The 21807-nt window shown below is 37.5% G+C and overlaps 1 protein-coding gene across 11 annotated transcripts in view; it reads right to left on the bottom strand.

The window, feature by feature from the left end:
- Positions 1-21807, bottom strand: part of DENND1A (DENN domain containing 1A) — a 555596-nt gene that overhangs the window by 384486 nt on the left and 149303 nt on the right. For 9 of the 11 annotated variants that reach the window (XM_033190648.1, XM_033190640.1, XM_033190589.1 and 6 more), the window contains one exon: positions 3996-4045. The exons of the other annotated variants lie outside the window; for them this stretch is intronic. In XM_033190648.1, coding sequence (XP_033046539.1) covers positions 3996-4045 — 50 coding nt within the window. The remainder of the gene's footprint in view (positions 1-3995; positions 4046-21807) is intronic. 11 annotated transcript variants of the gene reach the window in all.

The following is a 21807-nucleotide window of genomic DNA, read 5'->3' on the forward strand; positions in this document are numbered from 1 at the left end:
TTGCATCTGGGGTTACATACTGACCATTAAATGATGCCTCTGGCCCTGAAAAGATTATTTCATTGCATTTCACTATCCTGTCATTTGTGTGTGCCAGTATAATTTACAGGAAAATGGAATGGTAGCTGACTTTCCGGGTTTGGAAAGAGAATAAACACAAAAATGGAAGAGAATAGCTTTTCCATCATCCAATGCATCTCTCAAGCGCTTTGACTAACTGAAGCTGGTTGTCAGCTATCAAGGGCAAGCAAGTAGTAAACACGATATGGAATGGTACAAGTCTTTTTTTAAGAGACTACTTTTATTAGTAATAATGAGTTTTTGAGATTGATAGAGGAATCTCAACACTGACACTTCACTACTCCCTCTCACCAACAGCTTCATGTACACTCGAGGGTAGAAATAACTCTGGATTAGGAATAAGAGTACTGGCGTCTTTCCCAGCCCTGTAAATTACATAGTTGTGACCATAAGCAAGCCATTTCACCTCTGTGGATCATGGTTTTCCTTCTATAAAATGGGGAGTTTGAACCAGATCAATTTCAGTTTTTAAAATCCTGTGGTCTTGTTCCCACACATTTTCAAGGCCTCCTGTGGCCAGAGCCCAGGTTCTCACAGTCACCGTCTCCCCAGCAGGCTTCATCTGCTCTGGCTGAACAAGCTCTAGGCTCACATGGGGCTTCTCCTCTGCTTTGCTCTTCAGTGCTGATGGGGTGTTAGGCTCTCCCTCCCACGTGCCCACTTCCTGCTGTCCTGGCAGACTCAACACAAGTCTCCCCACCATAAGAAGTTTTCTCTGACCATTTTGGTCTTCTCTAACCTCACTATCCTTTGGGTGGATACTGTTTAAAATGTCTTTATAATAATTCCTGGACTAGACTGGGAGGGCAGGGCTCCAAGTCGGAGACCATTTCCATTATTCCAACACAATGGTCTACATTCTGAACCTTCTTTTGCCCTTTTGTAAAAAAGATACCACCATCTAGCTCCTAGAGCTTCTGGGAAGAATAAATGAGACAGTGATGTGGCAGCACCCAGCACTTTGACTAGAATTGATAAGGAAATCAAATCCTTGTTTCCTTCCTTTCCTCCCTCTCTATATATTTGGTGACTGGTCTTCCCCACAAGGTGGTCTACTGAAACATATTTGTCTGGGAGATGGAAATCTAGGTTGTGCTAAGAGAACCTTGGCCTAGTTCTGATTTCTCTGCAGCTTAGGATTTTGTTCAAATGAAGATAATGGCACCTGCTCTTACCTCTTATGATAGGAGGATAAAATGAGATAATATATGAGGAAGCACATTCTTTTGAAAGCTACTGGCTTTATTATTTTTCCTAAGTCCTAGTTTCAAAAAGAAAAATCTTAAAACAACACACAAGACAGCAACATGTCAATGTTAACGGGTGATTTGATGATGACTATGAAAATCCCACTCTTGATATAGACTAGAAATGTCAGCAAGTTTTATGACTGTTCCTTGGGGTAGAAAAGCACAGATACTGAAAAGATCAGGAAGCTTTCTTTTTTGAACGCAATCACCTGGGGCATTACTTGTTTCCCAGGCTGGCATATTTTCTAAGTCAAACAATATCATAAACACATCTAGGGGGCTTTGTGGGCCTCAGAATCTGGGGATATCCATTTGACAGTGCTAATTGCAAACTAATAAAAAAAATTAAGACATTGAAACTTTTATATTTCTTATATATGAACTTTATTCATTATTATTTTCTCTTCTGTATTAAAGTACACCAAGATTAGAGGTAGGGGAACAGAAAGAAAATATATAGTCCCCAAATAAAATGATTTTTTGGTATCAATAAAAGTTATCAACACCCATAGGGTATATAACATAATACAATGTAAGAAAGAATTATTGTACAGGGTAATTAATGAAATATCCAAAAAGAAACATTTCTGTCCTCAAATCCTTTTGTAAAAAAGAAAAGAAAAAGGAACATGATTAGGGGAACATAATTTGGAGAGAAGGATTCTGGTAGAAAAATATATTTCTAACAACAACAAAAAGGCATCAGATACTTTTGGTAACAAAAAAGATTTTAGAATTATCACTTAAGAACTCTGCTTGTCTTCCACTTCAGAATGTAATCACCCAGACAGGTAGGTAAGAAGAAGTGTGTGTGTGGTATAAGTTTGAGAAAAAGAAATTTGAGCGTGTGTGTATGTGTGTGTATGCACACACACACCTGCACATGTGTGTTGGTGGGGAAGACAGAGGTTTAATCTCTATGCATTTCTTCTAATATTAGTTTACAAAGTCAATTAAGAAACACCTATCCAAAACAAATCACCACTCTAACAAGAAGCCATGTAAAAATGTATTCTCTTACTTTTCTTTGTTAAACACCTAACTACATTTATAAAACATTTCAGCTTTATTACTTTTTATAAATATGTCTTTGTCATAATTTGTCATACATTTTATAAGTAGCTGGAGGAGATTTCAAGCATTGCTAATTCATACATATAAATGCGAAGTTTGCATTAAATATCTCTAAATAAAACCTACTTCCTTGCTATTTTAGGAGAAATCGGCTGAAGAAGAGACAAGAGGACCCTCATCACAAAGACTGACCCTCTTAGAATTAAGGCTATTCTTTTGTGAGCATCACCCTGCTACTAAAACATTCCTGGTACCAGGATTTACATGGTCTGAGTCTGGAAATACTACAATGGTTGACTGGCTTAAGAAAAAATAAAATGTTAGAACCAGGGTGAGCAGTGATTAAAAGTGGCTGGCAACATTCCAGAGTTGCTTTTCAGTACCTTTTAAACTCCTTTGGCTACCAATTCTCATCTCATACCATTTTTAGGTTTATGCCAAATAAATCAGGACAGTGGTATTACAACGTGTAGAAAAGATGCAAACAGCATACTACCCACATATACTCTAAATCACTGAAATCTTACAGGCTTTGCCTTGTGTGGGTACACTAAAATACATGATAGAATCTTCCTGAAGGTAAGCACAAATTTTACAGCTTTCTTGGACCATATTATGGCATTTCTTTCTTACAATGTTATTTTCTATAACCTTTCTGTCAATAAAAGTGGATTTTTTAAGATGTAATGTATATACAGTTTCACATTTCAAATTTCCATTGAGAGAAAACTGAAGAGACAACAATCAATGAAGAGACAACAATAAATGAATGTAAAAAAAAAATGCTTCAACTGTAATGAAAAAGAGTAGATATTTTTTGAAAATAAAATAATTGTCATTTTATTAATATAGTTAATACATTAGTTTTATAAAGTAAAAAAAACAAAGCTCTTCTAAAATTCTTATCATTAACCAGTGGCTCATTAAAAAGAAAAAAAACCCTTAGACTATTTTAATTGTCTTAGAGTTATCATATTTGTACCTACCTAAGAAACAGTTTATCAAAATGTAAATACCAAGGAAATGTTTAGGTGGTTTTGTACTTTCTAATCTCAAAATCTATAGAAAATTCTGCTTTCCCCAGAGATACCATTCTTAGCCACCTAAACAAAATATAAAACACTATTTAGCAATATTCCCTGCTGAATACCTTTAAACAAGATAGGGCTAGGCTGATTTAAATTATAAGTTGAAGTCTAGGAAAAACAAAGTCTATATAATACAAAACTTTGGAATCAAGTAATATTACTTGTTTAAGCCAAATATATTCGTATTTAAATAACAATTAAATAGCACCAGATTAAATACCAACCATTCTTAATCACAGTTTAAGTCTGATAACCAAAATTAAAAATGTAATGCCATACAAAATACATCTCACAAACTAACCAATGCAAAGCTCTAAGCTTTAAACTTTTTGATAGTGTCAATAAAAACCCCAGGAAGGGAGAATATGGCAACTCTCCTTGGAACACAGGTATCTTAAATCATGGTTAAACAGACAGAATGTTAAGAATGGTATGGTTTTTATTTTCTATAGCAGGTTTATTGACACTTTTTTTCTAGTAAGGTTTGAAAATCTGACACTACCTGTCCACATAGAAGGGGAAACAAAACTTGGCCAAAGTCTGTAGAACTTCCTGTGGAGAGAAAGAGAGATAATTTATACATCTAATGGGACCAATAAATCTAACATTAACCACAACACACAATCTAGGAACTTTACCCTAAAGAAAGAGGAGACAGATGAAGAAATATGGGCTTTATCAATTACATGGGAGGAGTACCAGGCAGTCAATCATGAGAAATAATAAACATGATCAAACTTCATTAAAAATGAAAAATTAATCAAGAATCACACATGGGCAAGCAGCAGGAGCCATGCAGGAAAGCTCTGAAGGGAGGGAGGCGGTTGGGTTGCTGAGTGTTAACACCCCTCCAGGGAACATCTCCAGCCTGACCATATGGATCAGAGTGAATAACACCGAGCCACATGGGTTTGGCCTGGCAGGGCCGCTGTTGCTGGCACCGTTTTTGCCTGTTACCTAGGAACAGAGGGGGCCGGGATTAGACAACGCTTCCCAACATCAATAGGCCAAATCACAGCAGAATGGAAAGCCAACTTGAAGATAATTGTCCCTGAACAATGTCAGCTACATTTTTTAGAGTTTAAAACTTCATTTACTAACTTTACAAAGAAGTTGCCATTTTGGGCATACATTTATTTTGGAACCAAACTGTAACAATTTTAAGTATATACTATTCTTATTGAAATATCACCATAATTGAACATACTCACCTGATTTTAATTTATTAAAATCTAAAGCAAACTACCAGTTTAAATGTCTTTAAAAAAAAATACATATATAGGTACATAAAGCCAAGCACATTATTCAGGATTAGGGTACACAAAGTAAGGTGACATCTTAACAATTTATTCATAAAAGACAATCTTCTTACATTACCACAGAAAAAGACAGTACATGACACACAATAAACAGTGGTGCGTGACTTTCCCTAGAAGACATATTTCATATGTATAGCACATATACACATAGCTAACCACATAGACAGGTAGTTAGTTATCATTTCCTTCATAGAGTTTTCCTTAGCTTGACTTAATTTAACTGCAGACTTGGACAGCCCACGGTTGCTGCTTATCATAAGTTCATAGACCAATGTTATAAATTTTAAAAAAGTATTCCTTTCATGCATTTGATTTGCTTTTTAACTATTTAAAATCCCAACTTCAAGACAAAATGAAGAACACATTTTTCAGTCATTGAGAAGCTGGTTCAAATTAAAACAAACCTGCCCATTGCAAACCCTAATCCAAGTGATAAATTAAAGATCAGTTTACAAATGTAGCACTTTTCTAACCAATAATAATGAATTATCAATGCTAACTGAATTGATGCTTCTCGCTTCATTTATTTTTAAAACCAGTCCTATCATTCAAGAAATAAACCACATCAATCTAATAACCCACTCAATGAAGCAGAAAGCACATTGACTTGCTCTGCCAGAGCATGTTCCACCTACATAATTCAATTGAGCATATCCTATTTTTTAATATCATCTTGGACTGGTACTATGTATATCACACCACTGCTAACATATGTCATGAAATAATGTAATAAATGAATAGGAAACTAAGAAGTGAAAAAGAGTGGACGAGAAGACCTCAGCATATTCTAAGAAACATTACATATATATTAGTTAATTTTATAATGTGGCATTCAGGCATATATATTGTTTATAAACTAATCATGCTTAAATTGCAATAGGTAATACAGAATCAGAACAAAGGCAATTTTTCAGTGCATAATGTTACTATCAGGCAAAGATAGGAAAAGAGATCACATAAAACATTTAACGCCTGCAGTGCTAATTATAAAGTATAGTATAATTCACATACACAAAACCCTTATGATTTACACAGACACAAATTCCTTACAAATTTCCTTCCACTTCAAGTTTTGAATAGTAACAGAAAGCATCTCTTAACTTCAGTATATAAAACAGCCATTCTTTAAAACTCAGTATTCAGTGCTCACTCATTGCCAACATCGGCTACAAAGACAGCTATCCTGTACCCCTCAAAAGTTACAGGTGCAGAAAGCACTTCTCTACTCTATGCTGGAGTTGCACTGGCAAAAGGCCTCAAAGATTTTTGAAAGAAAGGACTCCCATGGCTATGAGAAGGCATTGTGCTCTACAGCAGAGTCAAAGGAATCTAATATGCCCAACTTATTACTCACTATAATATAGAAACTTCTTACCACTCTCTAATGTCAAGAGTAATAACCAACCTTGAACTTGTCTGTCAGATAATATTAGAACAAATATCAAAATACCCAATGTAGGCTGAGTGTAACCACCCACCAGCTTTCCTTTTTACCCAAGCAAACAGCAATAAATCTAATTAAGCAATGGGGCGGGGGGAAGGGAGGAAGAAAGGGAATATAGGCAATGTAGGCACATGTTGGTACATTACAACATGTTCCTTCATGTTTGTGATATTACAAGAGCTTGATATTCCAATTTAAGTCAAACAAGATGGTGGAGTGCCGTCAGAAGAAAAAACAAAAATGAGCATCTACTCTGTGTTCTGCATATTCAAATATTATTGCAATCGTAACTGAGATATCTACTTCTTAATTTGGGAAGGGGAGAACAGGAAGAGGCAGGGAAAAACAAGCAATGTTCTCTGTAAATAAAAACTGCAATAAACCAATTTAATAAACCAATTACATAAACCCATTTTCTTAATACTGATGTTTTCCTCACACATAAACATTCATGCCTTATCCTCTTTTCCCAAAGAAAAATACAATTATTCGAATACGAAAAGTACCACTCTCCGAGAGAGGGGGCTTTAAAATCCTGATTTAAATATATTTTGAGCACCACATTCATGGCAGTGTCCCACAGTCTTTCAGTATTAACTTTATTGGGACAACAGTCATTAACCAGGTACCAACCACTTTTTCTCTCTAGAACTTGTGTCTTTGGCTAAGGCACTTTCTTTAAAGATGGTAATTTTCTTGTTCTCTTTCCCGTTTCTCTTGCCTACACAAGCTCTTTTAGACAACCAGCGTCGGTGCAACTTCAACTACTGCCACATAAATCGGATCTTGGGGATGCAGCACAGCTGATGAAATGTAAATGACCTCATTGCTAAGGCAGGGGGTGGGGAGAACTGCGTGCCAGCTCTACAGATCAATTCCCAAGTTTATATTTTCACAAATCTTTTTATGTACAGTTTGATTTTTTAACATTTTAATGAGCAAAAAAAGTGAATCTATAGTAGCCAGTCACCACAGTTAAAGTGCAGGGCATGAACTAGATCCCAGGAGGAAACCAGTCCACCATGTCACCACTGGCTTTAGGACATTCGCCACCTGGTTCCATGTCCCCAGGTTCCAACTCTTTTCATAATCAAAACACTGCTGACATTATAAACCCCAGACGGGTTTTCTAAAATCCCTCCCAATCAATATATCCAACACATAACTTATTGGAGACAACACTGAGCTCATTGATTAAGGTGAGTTCAGTAGCAAAGTTTTCAAAATAAATGAGACAAGAATACAGCATTCAACCCCTTTGTGTCACCAGACAATTTATGAAATAGGCAATTTCCAAAAGGGCTTTTCTTCCTAACAAAATATATGATACTTCATGTGGGAAGAAATAAGAACAGAGGGGGCAGGGAGGAAGTGAGTTAGAGAGGCAGTTGCACAAATCTTTCAGTTATGCATACATGAAGAAGCAGATTGCATAGTGCAATAGAAAAGTAACATCTACAAAGCTCTGCCCACAAGAGATACCAAGCCTTAGAGTATGAACCAAAATAGGAAATTAACACACCTAACGCTGGATACACTTGCAAATGAAATTCAGAAATGAACTCGAGATTCATTTCAGTCTACTTTGGATTCACTTCATCCAATTCTAATTCTCATCTGGTCAGAAAGCCCGAATTTACTCCAATCTGGAGAAATTAGATTACATTCCGTTGATACTGAGCCTAAGAACGCAGTACAGTGTTAAATGTATAATATTATCCATTATAGAATCCTATCTGGAAGCAAAACCTCGAAGACCAAATTCAATGAAGTTAACTGGGATTATTAATGAGAAGGCTAGACTAATTCACCCTGACCTTGGGGTGCTAGGTAGGGGCCTATAGGAAATCCTGCAATGACCAACATTCCAGATGTCAAATACTTTGTTTTCATTGCTTCACTGAAACCTATAAACAAAAATTAGTTTTGTTTGGCAGATGAAAACACAGACATACACACCCCATAAATAAATGCCATCTGAAAGATAAAAGTGCGGGGTGATTATAGTGTCCAGTGGAGTTACAGAATGTAGGGAGATGAGACATATTTGCAGTAGTTCAAAGGGAAAAACGTGTGCAGGAAAACATTTAAATAAAGAGAAGAGATAGCTTGATAAATGAATGTATTTTAAAATATGTAAAGCCACAATTAGCCTCTTTGTGGCTTGCTGAAAGCCGATATAGCAGTTGATAATTTACTTTTGTCCAAAAACAAGAGTGAAAGAGGAAGGGGAAGGGAAACCGTGGGAGAACATTTCCTGGGTTTCTTATATCTAATTTATTTGTTCTTTTCAAAATGTAGGTGTGTGATGAAAAGATCAGTGGAGCTCAAATTCCTAAAATACTCCCTATGTTTAATTTTTTTTTAATACCATAAGGGAAATGCTGACCCTCTAAGTCCTGCAATTGGGAGCAGTGCCACTCACTTGAAAGAAAAGCCTCTGATTGATGATCTTAAAACTCAAGTTGAAAGTTAAAAACAGAACACATGCAAAATCCAAACATACGAAAAAGCTAACAAAATTTCTACCTTAAGCCATTTCAAGTTAAAACCAGGGGCTCCCAGTGAAAGCTCACAGAGGTGTTAAATGCTTATGATTAAGAAGGGTAAAGCAGTTAGTTGTTCTTGGAAGCTTAATTAGCACCAAGTTTAAGAATGTTGATCAGAAGTTTCCTAAATGTGAACACAGGAAATAAAATTTTTCTCCTTCACTATAAGTGTCAAATTAAATCTAAGACCCATAACATAATTACAACCAAATTTTTATTTTTTTCAGTGGGAAAAAGAAGCCTGGAATAAGGGGTTTTACAGAAAGGTCTTTCAACACCCAAACATAAAAGCCAGGTCAAATTTCTAACAAAGCTGCTCAATGCTACAGAGTCTGCTTCCTTTCTTTGGTACATTTCAATATTTACCCCTAGTTTACTTTTTATAAACTTCAGTTAATTCTGAGTCATACACATGTTATAATTATGCAATTTGTGTAATACCTAATATGCAATATCAGTGTTGTAATTCAAAGATAAAATTATAATAAATTCATCATACTCTATAAACATGTATCATATAAACTGTATATCTAAATTATCAAGGACATTAAGTGCAGAAGAACGCTTTCAACAGTAAAAGAGACCCCTCTGAAACCACTTTTAAGTATACATCTTCATGTCCTTTGAAGTCTGAAGCAAAAATACTTAATCTTATTTTTAAAACTTTTTAACAAAATTACTTTATCCTTCTGCATGTTCCCCTTTCTTCAAACTTATCTAAAACAAAGTTATTCCACAATCATGATATTATATAACATCCTCTATTCCAAGATTCCCTTTTATTAATTTTAAATCTTACACAAAGTGGTTGAAAATGAGAGAGCTATCTTTATAAGGTCAGCATGAAATGCCAATAAAATTCTTCACACATGCTTCAAATACTGTACTTCCAAAATGAACAAATGATTTGGTTGTGATCTCTTACAATTAGCATTCAGTGACATCAGAATTCAGTGGTAATTCCTTGGACTTAATATAATTACTCTAAAATATTTTCTCTTGCTCATTTCCTTAAGCATTTTAATTCCTGTTATCTGAACATTTATGTTATCAATATTTCCGAAAGGAAGAGGGGAAGAGGGGACACAAGTCAGAACATACCAAAGGAACAGGGGTCCCAACAGTAAAACTGCAAACATGATTTCACTGAAGAGGCAACCTGCCCTTAGGAAGATATTATTTTAAAAGAAAAGGAAAAAAAAAAGAGCACTGATAGAAATACTATTTTGTAAGCATATTAAAAGCTGTCAGCTTTTAAATATTTTAAATGCACACAAAAATGTGCACAGATGGGCAACTTTTCTGCTCACATTAGTCTAGAGAAAAATCTTTCATTATCAAGCTCAAAGTCCTTGAATTTTTTAAACTTAATTGTGCCTCTATTTCTTAGAATTCACACCCCAAGGCCAAAGCTTTCCTGCCACCAGTCCTTCAAATCTGACTTGGACATTACACGGGAGGAGGCTCCAAGCCTCCCTGAGGTCTCACTCCTTTTACAACACACGAAAAAGCAGTCGATAATGGGCCCATGCTGAATTCACTGCTCTCCACGTCTCCTCTTGGGACACAAGCCTAGCAGATGTGATAAAAACTGTGTCAGAGAAGTGGCTCTAGTTTGTGCCTTAATGACAACTTAAACCTCTAAACCAATACAACCAAAGGACTAACAGAACTGGCTGTTACCTCTCTCTCCTGCCAATCTTCAAATATCTCTGAACTAAATTAGCACCTCTACCCACAACTTCCCCTGCCACCCCACAAAATCCATTCTAATTTTAAAAGATAAATGAATTCAGCAAACACCCGTCGGTGGCATAAGTGTCTGGGTGCTGTGTGTGTGTGTGTCCTATAATTAAGCCCTAACACATATTTCATGTAGTTTATATTTTCTCAAGGTATGATTGAGCATTCAGATCTTAAAGGACTGCCTGGTAAATTCCCTCTGATCACCACCCCAGTAACCTTATTAACTCATACAGCTGGTAGAGTTACAGTTTCCGAAAAGTACCTGAAGGTCTAAAAATTATCTTTAAATATGTTCAAACATAGGGAAGAAAAGTGATACACTGAGTTATTGAAACATTCTAATTATTAAAATTTATACAGGAGAATTTTTTAAACCATGGGTGGCTATACTTTTAACTTGTAAGACTGCTTTGTCTTACCTAATGATATGGTACCAAAAAATAGATTTAAATGTGTACTTCTGATAACATTTTCTAAATTCTATAATTCAGCCTTCAGATGATAGGTCTTTTTACTCAGAATCTTGAAAGCCTATTCAGTCACAATTGCATACCCACTTAATCAGCAATCATTGTTCTGGGATGCAGGACTTTGTTGTCAAGACAAGCACCAAAACCTTAAAAAAAATTTTTTTTCAGAACTGGCATAAGAAAAAAGTGATCTTTGTCAGACAAGGACAAATTTATGCAAATCTTTTATAAACATTCACAAACATTTATTTAGCTTTTGAAATGTTGGCCTCATTTGAGAGCATGAAAATGAGGGGGAAGTAGGAAAACGCAAAGGACAGCTTAGAAGCTGGCACGCTACATAAATATTCAGAAGGAAGATTATAGGATTCATGTTAGGCTGTCTTAGGCTTCTCCAAAGTCCACACAGAATAGCAAAGAACAAAACTAACGAGAAGTACAGCAGATGTTAGACAATGCATCAGCCTCTTTTCCTCTCTCACTTGGCTATACTTGGACGCTTTTATATTTTCTTTCAATATGGTTAGGTCATTCAAGGATTCTCCTATAGACTCTGTATTGTGGCTACAGATCTATAAGCTGAAGGTCTGTCAGCTTTCCAAAAGTTTCCAATGAAAAGGCATTATGCAAATTCTACCTCTCTTACCCTCTTTCAGGGGGGAAAAAGGCCTCCAGTATGCAGTCATCGGAGTATTGGAAGCCCCAGCCTTCATTTCTGTATAGCTGTGTTTGCCTCAGGGCCACGCTGCTTGTTTTGACAGTGGATCCCCCTAGATAGTTGGGATTAGTCGAGCTTGTTTAGATAAACTTGAAATCAAGGCCTTCTCTAGGTAGACAGCTAGATGTAGCTACCGAGTTTCCAGCTGCCTCTTCCTTTCATCCCAAAACAACTGCAGATTCACAGTAGCTATCACAGCCACAGGCTATGTCACATACATAAGTACAAAATTAAAGGCTGCTAAAAGAAGCCTTTGTAAGTCTTAGTGCTAAAATAAGGAATCTGTACTGCTTGGTTTATACAAATTATTCTAGCACTACCAGTATGGAACTGAAATCATCAGTTAACAAGGCATATTAATCAAGGTTCCTGGCTTCTTCTGATAGACAGGATCATAGTTTGGTAATATACCTAACCTTCTGCTTATTAGCTCTTGTATGAGAATAATAGCCTAAAACGTTGAAAAGGAAATAATAGGCTTTATTTATCCAGTGGCAGGGAATGTTAGACACCGTCAACAAACACTGTGAGCAGAATATGAAAATCAAAATGTAAATATCAAATCTGCTTTTGAGAGAGAATTATTTAGCAATTGATTAGACAGTCTCACTAAACAGTCATCTGTTTAGTGCTACAGAACTGTTTGAAATCAACTTTTATTTCCTACAACTTGCAGATTCTGATAGAAAGAACAGGAAGATATAAGGAGGATAAGGAGGATTCAAGACTGAAAAAAATTACACTCAGAACAGATTGATGACATTTCATTACAAAGATAGAAGGAGGTGATATGAAACACTACTGAAATAAAGAAATTATATAATTCAAAAAGTTTTCTAACATCTAACACTCAAGGGTCTTAATTTTTTGCAAGTGGAAAAAAAAAATCTCTTCAGAAGACCAGCAAAATACAATAAAATAATACAATCTCACATATATATTTGATTTTACTTTGCATATCTTGCTGCAACATACAGATTCTAGTGTTTACCTGAGGCTGCCTCAGACAAGTTAAACACAACAATGGTACCAGAACACGTTCAGACACTTTACAGAACTATTCTGAAACATCATACAGTACAGAAGTTCTTTTACCATCTGACTGTACTGTCAAATCATACAAGGCAGTCTTTCAATCAAGTCTGCATTTCACCACCAAAAATGTGTTCTCCTGATTCAACAGGTAAGTCCCTCTTTAAAATTGTTAAGACATTCAAGACGTTCTGGAATTGAAGTCATCAGTTTGAGCTTATCCTATGAAATTTTGGATTCCTTTCATGTGTAACTTATAACCTGAGGAAGGAGCCGGCAAACTTTTCTCAAAAGGGCCAGATTGCAAATATTTTAGGCTTTGCGGGCCACTTATGGTCTCTGTTACGTGTTCTTGTTTTTTTTTTTTTTACAATCCCTAACAAGGGTAAAAAACCATCCTACCTCACAGGCCATACAAAATCCAGCCCCAGGTAGGATGTGACCAGCTGGCTGTAGGCTGTAGTCTGCCAAACCCGATCTAGAGTGTTAAGGAGCCTGGCCACACCACATAATCCAAACAAACTCACCAACACCCAAAAACCCAAATTCAGAAATCCTAAAAGGTAAAATGCCAATGCCAATCATGTTGGTTCTCTGGTAATTCAACAATTCACAAGTGATTGTTGGCCAAATGACCAAATGCCTACTGCACACAAATGTGCTATTTAAAAAAATGTTTAAAGTATAAATAATTAAAAATAAAATATGTTTCCACCACCCAGAATTCACAACGGTTTTGTGGCATGGACTCTTCATAGAGACAATTCTTCGATCAATATAGTTCATTTCTATAGGTAAGGTCCATGTGTTTTCTTGACAGATAAATGAATTCATGCTCTATGGATAATGGAGAGCTCTTCAATTTGAGGTTTGTTTGCCTTAGAATATTTTTAAAGCAATATTGAAAGAGCAGAGAGCCTCTTCTGGTGCCCTACTCCTCACTTACTCAAAACACATTGCTTGTCCAATGACGTTCCGTTAGATGAAGACTACAGGAGGGCCTCCTCCTGCCTCTCTCACTACTCTATTTCTGGGCCCCTTCTCAACTCCTTTCCAGGACTTTTCCTTTCTCCTCCTCTCTCTGCATCCTCCTCTATGAGCAGTTTACCTACACCTTAGTTTCAATTATCAGCACAAGGTAAATGACTCTCAAATTCAAGTGTTCACTTCTGAACTACCTCTCCAGCTCCAGGTTCCTATTCTTTTTTGTTTTGTTTTGTAAAATACAAAACAAAACGGGGTCTCACTGTGTTGCTCAGGCTGGAGGGAAGTGGTGCAATCTTGGTTCACTGCAACCTCTGCCTCCTGGACTCAAGCAATCCTCTCGCCTTAGCCTCCTGAGTAGCTGAGACCACAGGTGTGCACCACCACGCTTGGCTAATTTTTGTATTTTTGGTAGAGATGGGGTTTTGCCATGTTGCTCAGGCTGGCCTAGAACTCCTGTACTCAAGCGATTCACCCACTTGTGTTCCTTGGCACATTCAAGGAACTGAAAAGCAACCTGGCATGCTGGAACAGAGGAGACTGGACAAGTTGGTAGGGGCCAAATCATGGATTAGATCCTTTCACATTCCACTTGCATGAGATCTTTTTTTTTTTTTTTTTTTTTTTGAGACGGAGTCTTGCTCTGTCGCCCAGGCTGGAGTGCAGTGGCGAGATCGCAGCTCACTGCAACCCAGGGTTCAAGTGATTCTCCTGCCTCAGCCTCCTGAGTAGCTGGGATTACAGGCGCCCCCCACCACGCCAGATAATTTTTGTATTTTTAGTAGAGATGGGGTTTTGCCATGTTGGCCAGGCTGGTCTCGAACTGACGTCAAGTGATCTGCCTGCCTCAGCGTCCCAAAGTGCTGGGATTACAGGTGTGAGTCACCATGCCCAGCCTTGCACGAGACTTTCTAACCTTCCGTCTACCCCACATGTTCCAGACCCCAGGAGGACTTAGAGGCTATTCTCAGTGAGCTTCTCGCCTCTCCCAAGTCGACACCCTGGAATCCTGTCCTGTGTCTATCATTCCTATCATCAAATTGACCATTATCTCTAGACTGAGTTAAGAATGATGGGTGTTACACCCATGGCCAGTGTTCCCCAGAGTATCTGACACAGAGGAAACATCCAGTGAATGACGGTGCTGAAAAAAATGATTGGATGATAGTCTGGATTAAGAAGGGAAGAAATTGCCATGCACTGTGCTAAAGTCTACATGCCTCCTTGTTTAATCCTCATAGGAAGCAGTGAGACCACATGGGCCAAAGCACAGACTTGAATTGATCAGAGATCAAACTTTAATATTTATTTTTGACATTGAAAATGAAAGGAATAGGGAAGCCTATTAACGTTTGTATAAATGTAATATCATATTTTTGTCAAAGGTTTACCATTTTGCCTAATAACAAGAATTATACATATAAAGTATCTATATTGACCTATAGGAGTTTCTTCTGATTGTGGAACTAACCTATTTAGACTCTATTTTGTTCCTCATCTACCAATGGTTATCTTTTCTTGGGGCAGCTGTGGGTGGGGGGTTAAGTGACAAGTGGAAAGGGACTGATAAAGCAACTACTATGTGTCAGGTCTTGCTAGAAGTGTTACATACTCAGTGATCCTACCACTAATTTTATGCAGACATCATCCTCCTATCGATGGAATGCATCTTAAAAACTAAGTAAAATTAGTTTCAGGTAGACTGGTGAAGTAACTTGCCTACCTCTCTACTAAAGGATGGAGATTGAGAATCTTGATTAGCATTCCGTCTCCAGGGTCATAAGCATTCACACAGCTAAGATTTTGTGCTGTACTAGCCCTCCATGTTGAATGCAGATAAAGCCTTTCTCCAACCTCACTTCCAACTGCAGGAGTTGAGTGAAATGCTTGTGCTGTTCTGTTGAAGGGCCTTAGGGTAGGGTAACCTCACCTACCAGTTTGCCCAGGACATCCCAGTTATGCCCATGATTTCTGTGTAGTCACTGTGCTCCCTTTCAGTCTCAAAAGTATCCTGGATTGGATACTATGGTCACCAGAATCTTATAGGGAAAACCATGGCTTGTCTGGAGGGCAACAAAATAATAAACAATTGCTTCATCTGCCTTGTGATGAGAAATTGGGGAGTGGTGCTAGAATAGTTAGGTTTTATCACTCGACTTCAGGCTCTTTATATACAGGAAGGACTTAACTACATTCTGGGATGTAGATACAATATCAGACATCATCAATTACACAGAAGCATTAAACTTCTTTTTCCTCATACTACATCAGAAAACATTTATTAAACTAGATGAATTCAGGTATTGTGTATACATTATGGCTACTTTTTCTGCCAATTCTACAAAGTTAGTATTATTAATACTTTTTCATTTTACAGATGAAAAAGATGAAGCCAAAAAATGTAGTCTTTGCCCAAAGTGTCATATCTAAAGTCATATCTCATATAACATGGGGATATTTGCCTCTTAACTTTTCTTTGAGTTAAACATTAAAAAAAAAAAAAAAGCCAGGCACAGTGGCTCATGCCTATAATTCCAGCACTCCGGGAGTCCAAGATGGGTGGATCACCTGAGGTCAGGAGTTCAAGACCAGTCTGGGCAACATGGTAAAACCCTGTCTCTACTAAAAACACAAAATTGGCCAGGTGTGGTGACACATGCCTGTAGTCCCAGCTACTCAGGAGGATGAGGCAGAAGAATCGCTTGAACCTGGGAGACGGAGGTTGCAGTTAGCCAAGATTGTACCACTATACATTAGCCTGGGCGACTGAGTAAGACTCTGTCTAAAAATAATAATAATAATAAAAATAAAAATTTAATATTTTAAGGAGTAGGCGATATTTCTTAAGACATAAATAATACACGAATAATAAAAAGTATTTCTAGCTGCCATTAAATCTGTTTATTATAAACAGATACATTCTAAAAATGCAAAAGTATTTCTCAATTTGCCAGAGGTTTAGATCACCAGAAATGGTAAGTATCTGGCAGGTTCGAAAAGTGCTCTGATAAAAAATGTTCTCAACACTTTACAAGTTATACCTCTAAAACTAGATACTACCCAAAGAGGCATCATGTCTGATATACACTCAAATATGAGAATCATAAACATATCTGGTTAAGCCTCTCTAGGTAAGATGAGATTTAATAAAGGTATGTCTTGGTTTGTCCTACCTAGCTTAAATTCTGAGCCCAAAGATTACAGTGTGAGAACTATTCAGTCACTTATTATATATTAAATACTTGGCCTCCTAACAGCCATGCACAGTACCAGGTCCTAGAGATCTGGACACGAAGCCGGCAAGAATCTCTGACTTACTGCCTGGGAAAGGGAGAGAGGACAGGTAAACAAGTATAAAGTGTCTTAGGTTTTCTGATAAAAACCTACCCGGGGGATGTAAAAGATTCCTCAAAGAGGTGGCATCTGAATTGACTTTTGAGAAACGAATTAGTATCTTCTAGACAAACAACCTAGATAAGAATATTCCAGGGATAAAAGCACTGTGAAACAACATTATATCACACAATTTATGTAAATAATCTTTGATAAGTTCAATTTTTAAGAGATTCTCATTTTACAAGCACCTTTTCATTTCTACCTACCAACCCCCATCTGCTACACACACACACACACACACACACACACACACACACACACATTCAGACCCACGGTCTGGGCTTCATGTTATACCACATTTGAAATCTGAAACTTACCGAAGTTATACAGTTGAAAATTGTAATAATCAGAGGAATCTTTACTGTACTGTATATGAGTATTTAAAAAATGAAAGCTACCGCAGTAATACAAAATACTACATACAATCAAAAGGGCTCATTTACAAGGACAGTGGTCCCATTACTAAATTTCTGAAGTTTTGAACATGGGAATCTCAACATATAGATTTCACAACTGGAATACAATACATAAAAAGTAATTATCTGAAACCCCTTCATCATCATTTAAAGAGTTTTTATATTTTCAGTACATTTTAGAACATAAATATTCAGGAATTGTTTCTGATTAAATCTCTTCTTCCTTACTTGACAAAATATTTGCTTTTACCTTTGTGACTTCTCTAAATTTTGTTCTGAAACAGTGGGTTTAGAAAGGGAGGCATTTCCAGAATCCCTCCTGGGATCATCAGTCTGAAATTCTGGAGGCAACGGTTACCATACACAACCCTAACACCTGACAAAAGCACCAAAACCGCGTTACTTTGCTGCCTTACTTAAATCTGTGCCCAGTAATAGGAGAGACGACATAATTATTGGTTATGATTTGGTGTCAGGTGTTATTCTAAGCACTTCACACATTTTAAATCATGACACCCTCACAGCTATCCTACAAAGTAGTTACTATGACTATCTCTACTTTCTAGATGAGGAAATCAAGTCCCCAAGTGTAAACGGCAGAGCCAGCATTCAGACCCTAGCAGTCTTGCTCCTAAGTCCAAGCTCTTAATCACCACAATCATTCCTCTGCACTCTCCTTTCTGGAATCTTAACTCTTTAGCAATTACATCTGTGTATCACATACCTCATGTTGTTCACTGAGTCCCCAATCTGTCCTAGCTGCTCAAAGGGTCCCTAACATTGGCCATAGCCATTTCTACATTTGAAGTGTTCACAGATTGACAAAGACACAGACATACAACCAAGACAGTGTAGGAGTGGATGCTCCAATTGCTGCCTAAGAGCTGAGGCTGAAGTGACTAATTCCATCAGAGCAAGTTTCACAGAGAAGGTGATACAAGGTGTATAAACAGAAGTATACTGTGGTAGGAGTTGCAGGACAACAAGGATAAAAACATTCCAACCAAAAGCCAGTTTGGACAAAAAATATACAGGACAGGAAAAGCCAAGCAAGCTGGGAAATGATGAAGTATCCTATATCTGGGCTGTAAGGGGAGGCGGCAGGAAACAAGACTAGAGGCTGGGTCAAAGTCAGACTGTGACCAGCCTTAAATCCAAGTTAAGAGATTTGGAGTTGATCTTTAAGGCACCAGGGAACCATCAAGAGTTTTGACTAAAGAGAAATTATGTGATTTCATTTAGGTTTTAGAAAGTCATCTCCAGCCATGTTAGAGAGGGTGGTGATTGTAGGGTCACTGGGTTGTAGACCATTAGGAAGAGTCCATGTGGGAGAAGCTTTGAGTGTGAATGCAGACGGAAACAGATGAATAGAACAGACTAGAGGGCAGTTTAGGAAGAATAATGAGCAGGACTTGTAGGTGCATCCAAGGAGCAACCAGGACTGATTCTATGAGGCTAAGAGAAAACAGAGACTGCAGCTCTCAAAAGCAGACATAGTCCATTTAGTTATAATCACAGCATAACTTACTAGAAAACAAGACCATCCAATAGTACTCACAGACAAAATTTAGTGGGGCTTTTTGGGATCCAGAATAAACTCAAGAGAACATTCTCGTAAGAATGTGTAAGTAAGGATTGCATAATTACCATTTCCTGGAGTCAGATTCAAATAAGTAGTAGTACAACATAGCTGTATAGCTTGGCGTGCTTTCAGAAAGAATGGCTCAAAAAGAATTTGTCTTTTTAATGAGTTCCTTCTACATAACTGTAACAGCTGGGGAGTGACCAAATTGGGAAGAAATCTTCAACTTAAAAGAAGAGCCTGAAGTCAGAAAATGTCTCAATTTTTCAATTGAGTTTGGCTAAATGTTTAAGGTTGAAATATATTTTCATTAAGATGTCAGTTCAACCCCATCCCATTCTTAAATTCACCCTTCTCTGGAAATGGAGAAAAACTCAGCATATGGATATTACAGAATAGTATCTCTTATACACAAAGTAGTTTTTCTGAGGCTGAGCATGGTAGTTCACACCCATAATCCCAGCACTTTGGGAGGCAGAGGGAAGAGGATCGCTTGAGGCCAGGAGTTCAAGGTCAGCCTGGGCAACATAGTTCAGACCCCTGTCCCTAAAAAAAAAAAAAAGAAAATTTTTTTTAATTAGGCAGCATGGTGGTACACACCCTGAAGTCCCAGTTACTCGGGAGTCTGAAGCAGGAGAATTGCCTGAGACCAGTCCAGATGTTTGAGGATACAGTGAGCTATGATCACACCACTGCACTCCAGCCTGGGCGACAGACTGAGACGAGACCCCAGCTCTAAAACACAAAACTAAACAAAAAAGTGTTTTTTCTTCAGCAAACACTTTACAAAAGCACCTTGACATTTGTCCAAGGTGATATATTTTACTAGTAACAACACGGGGAAAAATAAGAGGCAACCTGTGATAGACTATTTTTTTTTTACCCATCTATGAACCTATACTTAGAAAACATTTAAACTAGCCAATTGTCAACAATGTGACACTTTTAAACACATACAAAGAAGCAGATATTTAAGCTGGGATGTATTTCTACATCTGCAATCTATTAATGAACCTTAGAAATCTGTAATGTAGTCCTTCAGAATAGCTATATTTGGTGGCATTCACGAATACTGATATCCACTTCAAGAAACCCGCTTCAGCAGAGCACGCTGTGGCTATCATGCTAACAATCAGCTCTTAGGCTGAAGGGTCTACAGGGATTGAGAGTTTATAACTGTGGATGGGAAGATTACATTTCCACCTACATTTCCAGACTGCCAAGTTACTAAGAAATACGGAAAGTGAGCTTTTTGGGCAAGAGGTTGAAAAACCCATGAATCAACAGTGACTCTTAGAAAAGCACACATCTGGCCAGGCATTGTGGCTTACACCTGAAATCTTAGCACTTCAGGAGGCCAAGGTGTGAGGATAACCTGAGGTCAGGAGATGGAGACCAGCCTGGCCAACATGATGAAACCCCATCTCTACTAAAAATATAAAAATTAGCCAGCTGTGTTGGCACACACTTGTAATTCCAGCTACTTAGGAGGCTGAGACATAAGAATTGCTTGAACCTAGGAGGTGGAGGTTGCAGTGAGCCAAGATTGTGCCATTGCACTCCAGCCTAGGCAACAGAGCAAGACTATCTTGAAAAACAAAAAATAAAAAGAAAGAAAAAAGAAATGCACACATCTAAAACAAGCCTAAAAGATAACCTTTAAGGGCAGCTCCAAGACTTTCCACTTGCTTCTCTATACCATTTAACTCTACTAACTTCTACGGCTTCATGTGACAGAGAACAAGAAATTGCAGGAATGTGATCATGGCAGCACCACCACCCAGTGGTTCTAGTTTTCAGAGACATTCCCACTTTCAAGTGTTGTGGCCATGCCGTTATTCCACAAAACATCCAAGACATGCATTACTCTATAGCCTACTACGCAGTGAGCTCCTTCAAGGGAGAGATGGAATCTACTTCTCTCCTCCTCTTTACCTGCTACGTTGTCTGACTCAAAGTCTGCAGATAGTACACTCATCAATCTCTCAATTAATATACAAAATCAGACCTAGTCTCCTAGACTGTTTCTGCTGCCAAAAACAGATATGATGGGGAAAGAATCAGAAAATATAGTCACTTGTAACCATAAGTTGCTCTTTTTAAGACCAGATTGTAGAACCATTTTAAAATGTGATCCATTTGACCCTTATATAAGTCCTTTGGATGAGAGTTAAATGAATTTACAAATTCTGTTCCATGGTATATAGTGTCATAAAAAGTTTCCAAGATCAAAGGTGACCTCACCATTTAAAGTGGTTAAACTGGATCTAGTTTGAAGAGAACCTGCAAGCAAGCTGGAAGCATGACAACACCCACTTTGGAAAAGAATAAAAAAATAAACAAGAAAGCTCAAACGTTTCCAAGAGAAATGGGATACATCCAAGTTCAATTCCATTCTTTGTGAGCTTGGTGAATACAGGGCCCCAAAGACCACAAACCCAAAATCTTAATTCCAATGTGAAGACCTATGGTTTAAACGAGTCACTGTCGAAAGACTGGCAGAACCTTTGTGGAATCAACGTCACATTTTATACACCACACTGCTGCTTATGTTTCTCTGCCTAATAATGATGCAAAAAAAATCAAAATTTATAATTTGCTTTATACTTCCTGTAAATATTATACATGTGTGTCACATTATACAATGTTGGTATAATG

This window comes from Trachypithecus francoisi, unplaced genomic scaffold (genome assembly GCF_009764315.1).
Source record: "Trachypithecus francoisi isolate TF-2019V2 unplaced genomic scaffold, Tfra_2.0 Contig01585, whole genome shotgun sequence".
Lineage (NCBI taxonomy): Eukaryota > Metazoa > Chordata > Mammalia > Primates > Cercopithecidae > Trachypithecus > Trachypithecus francoisi.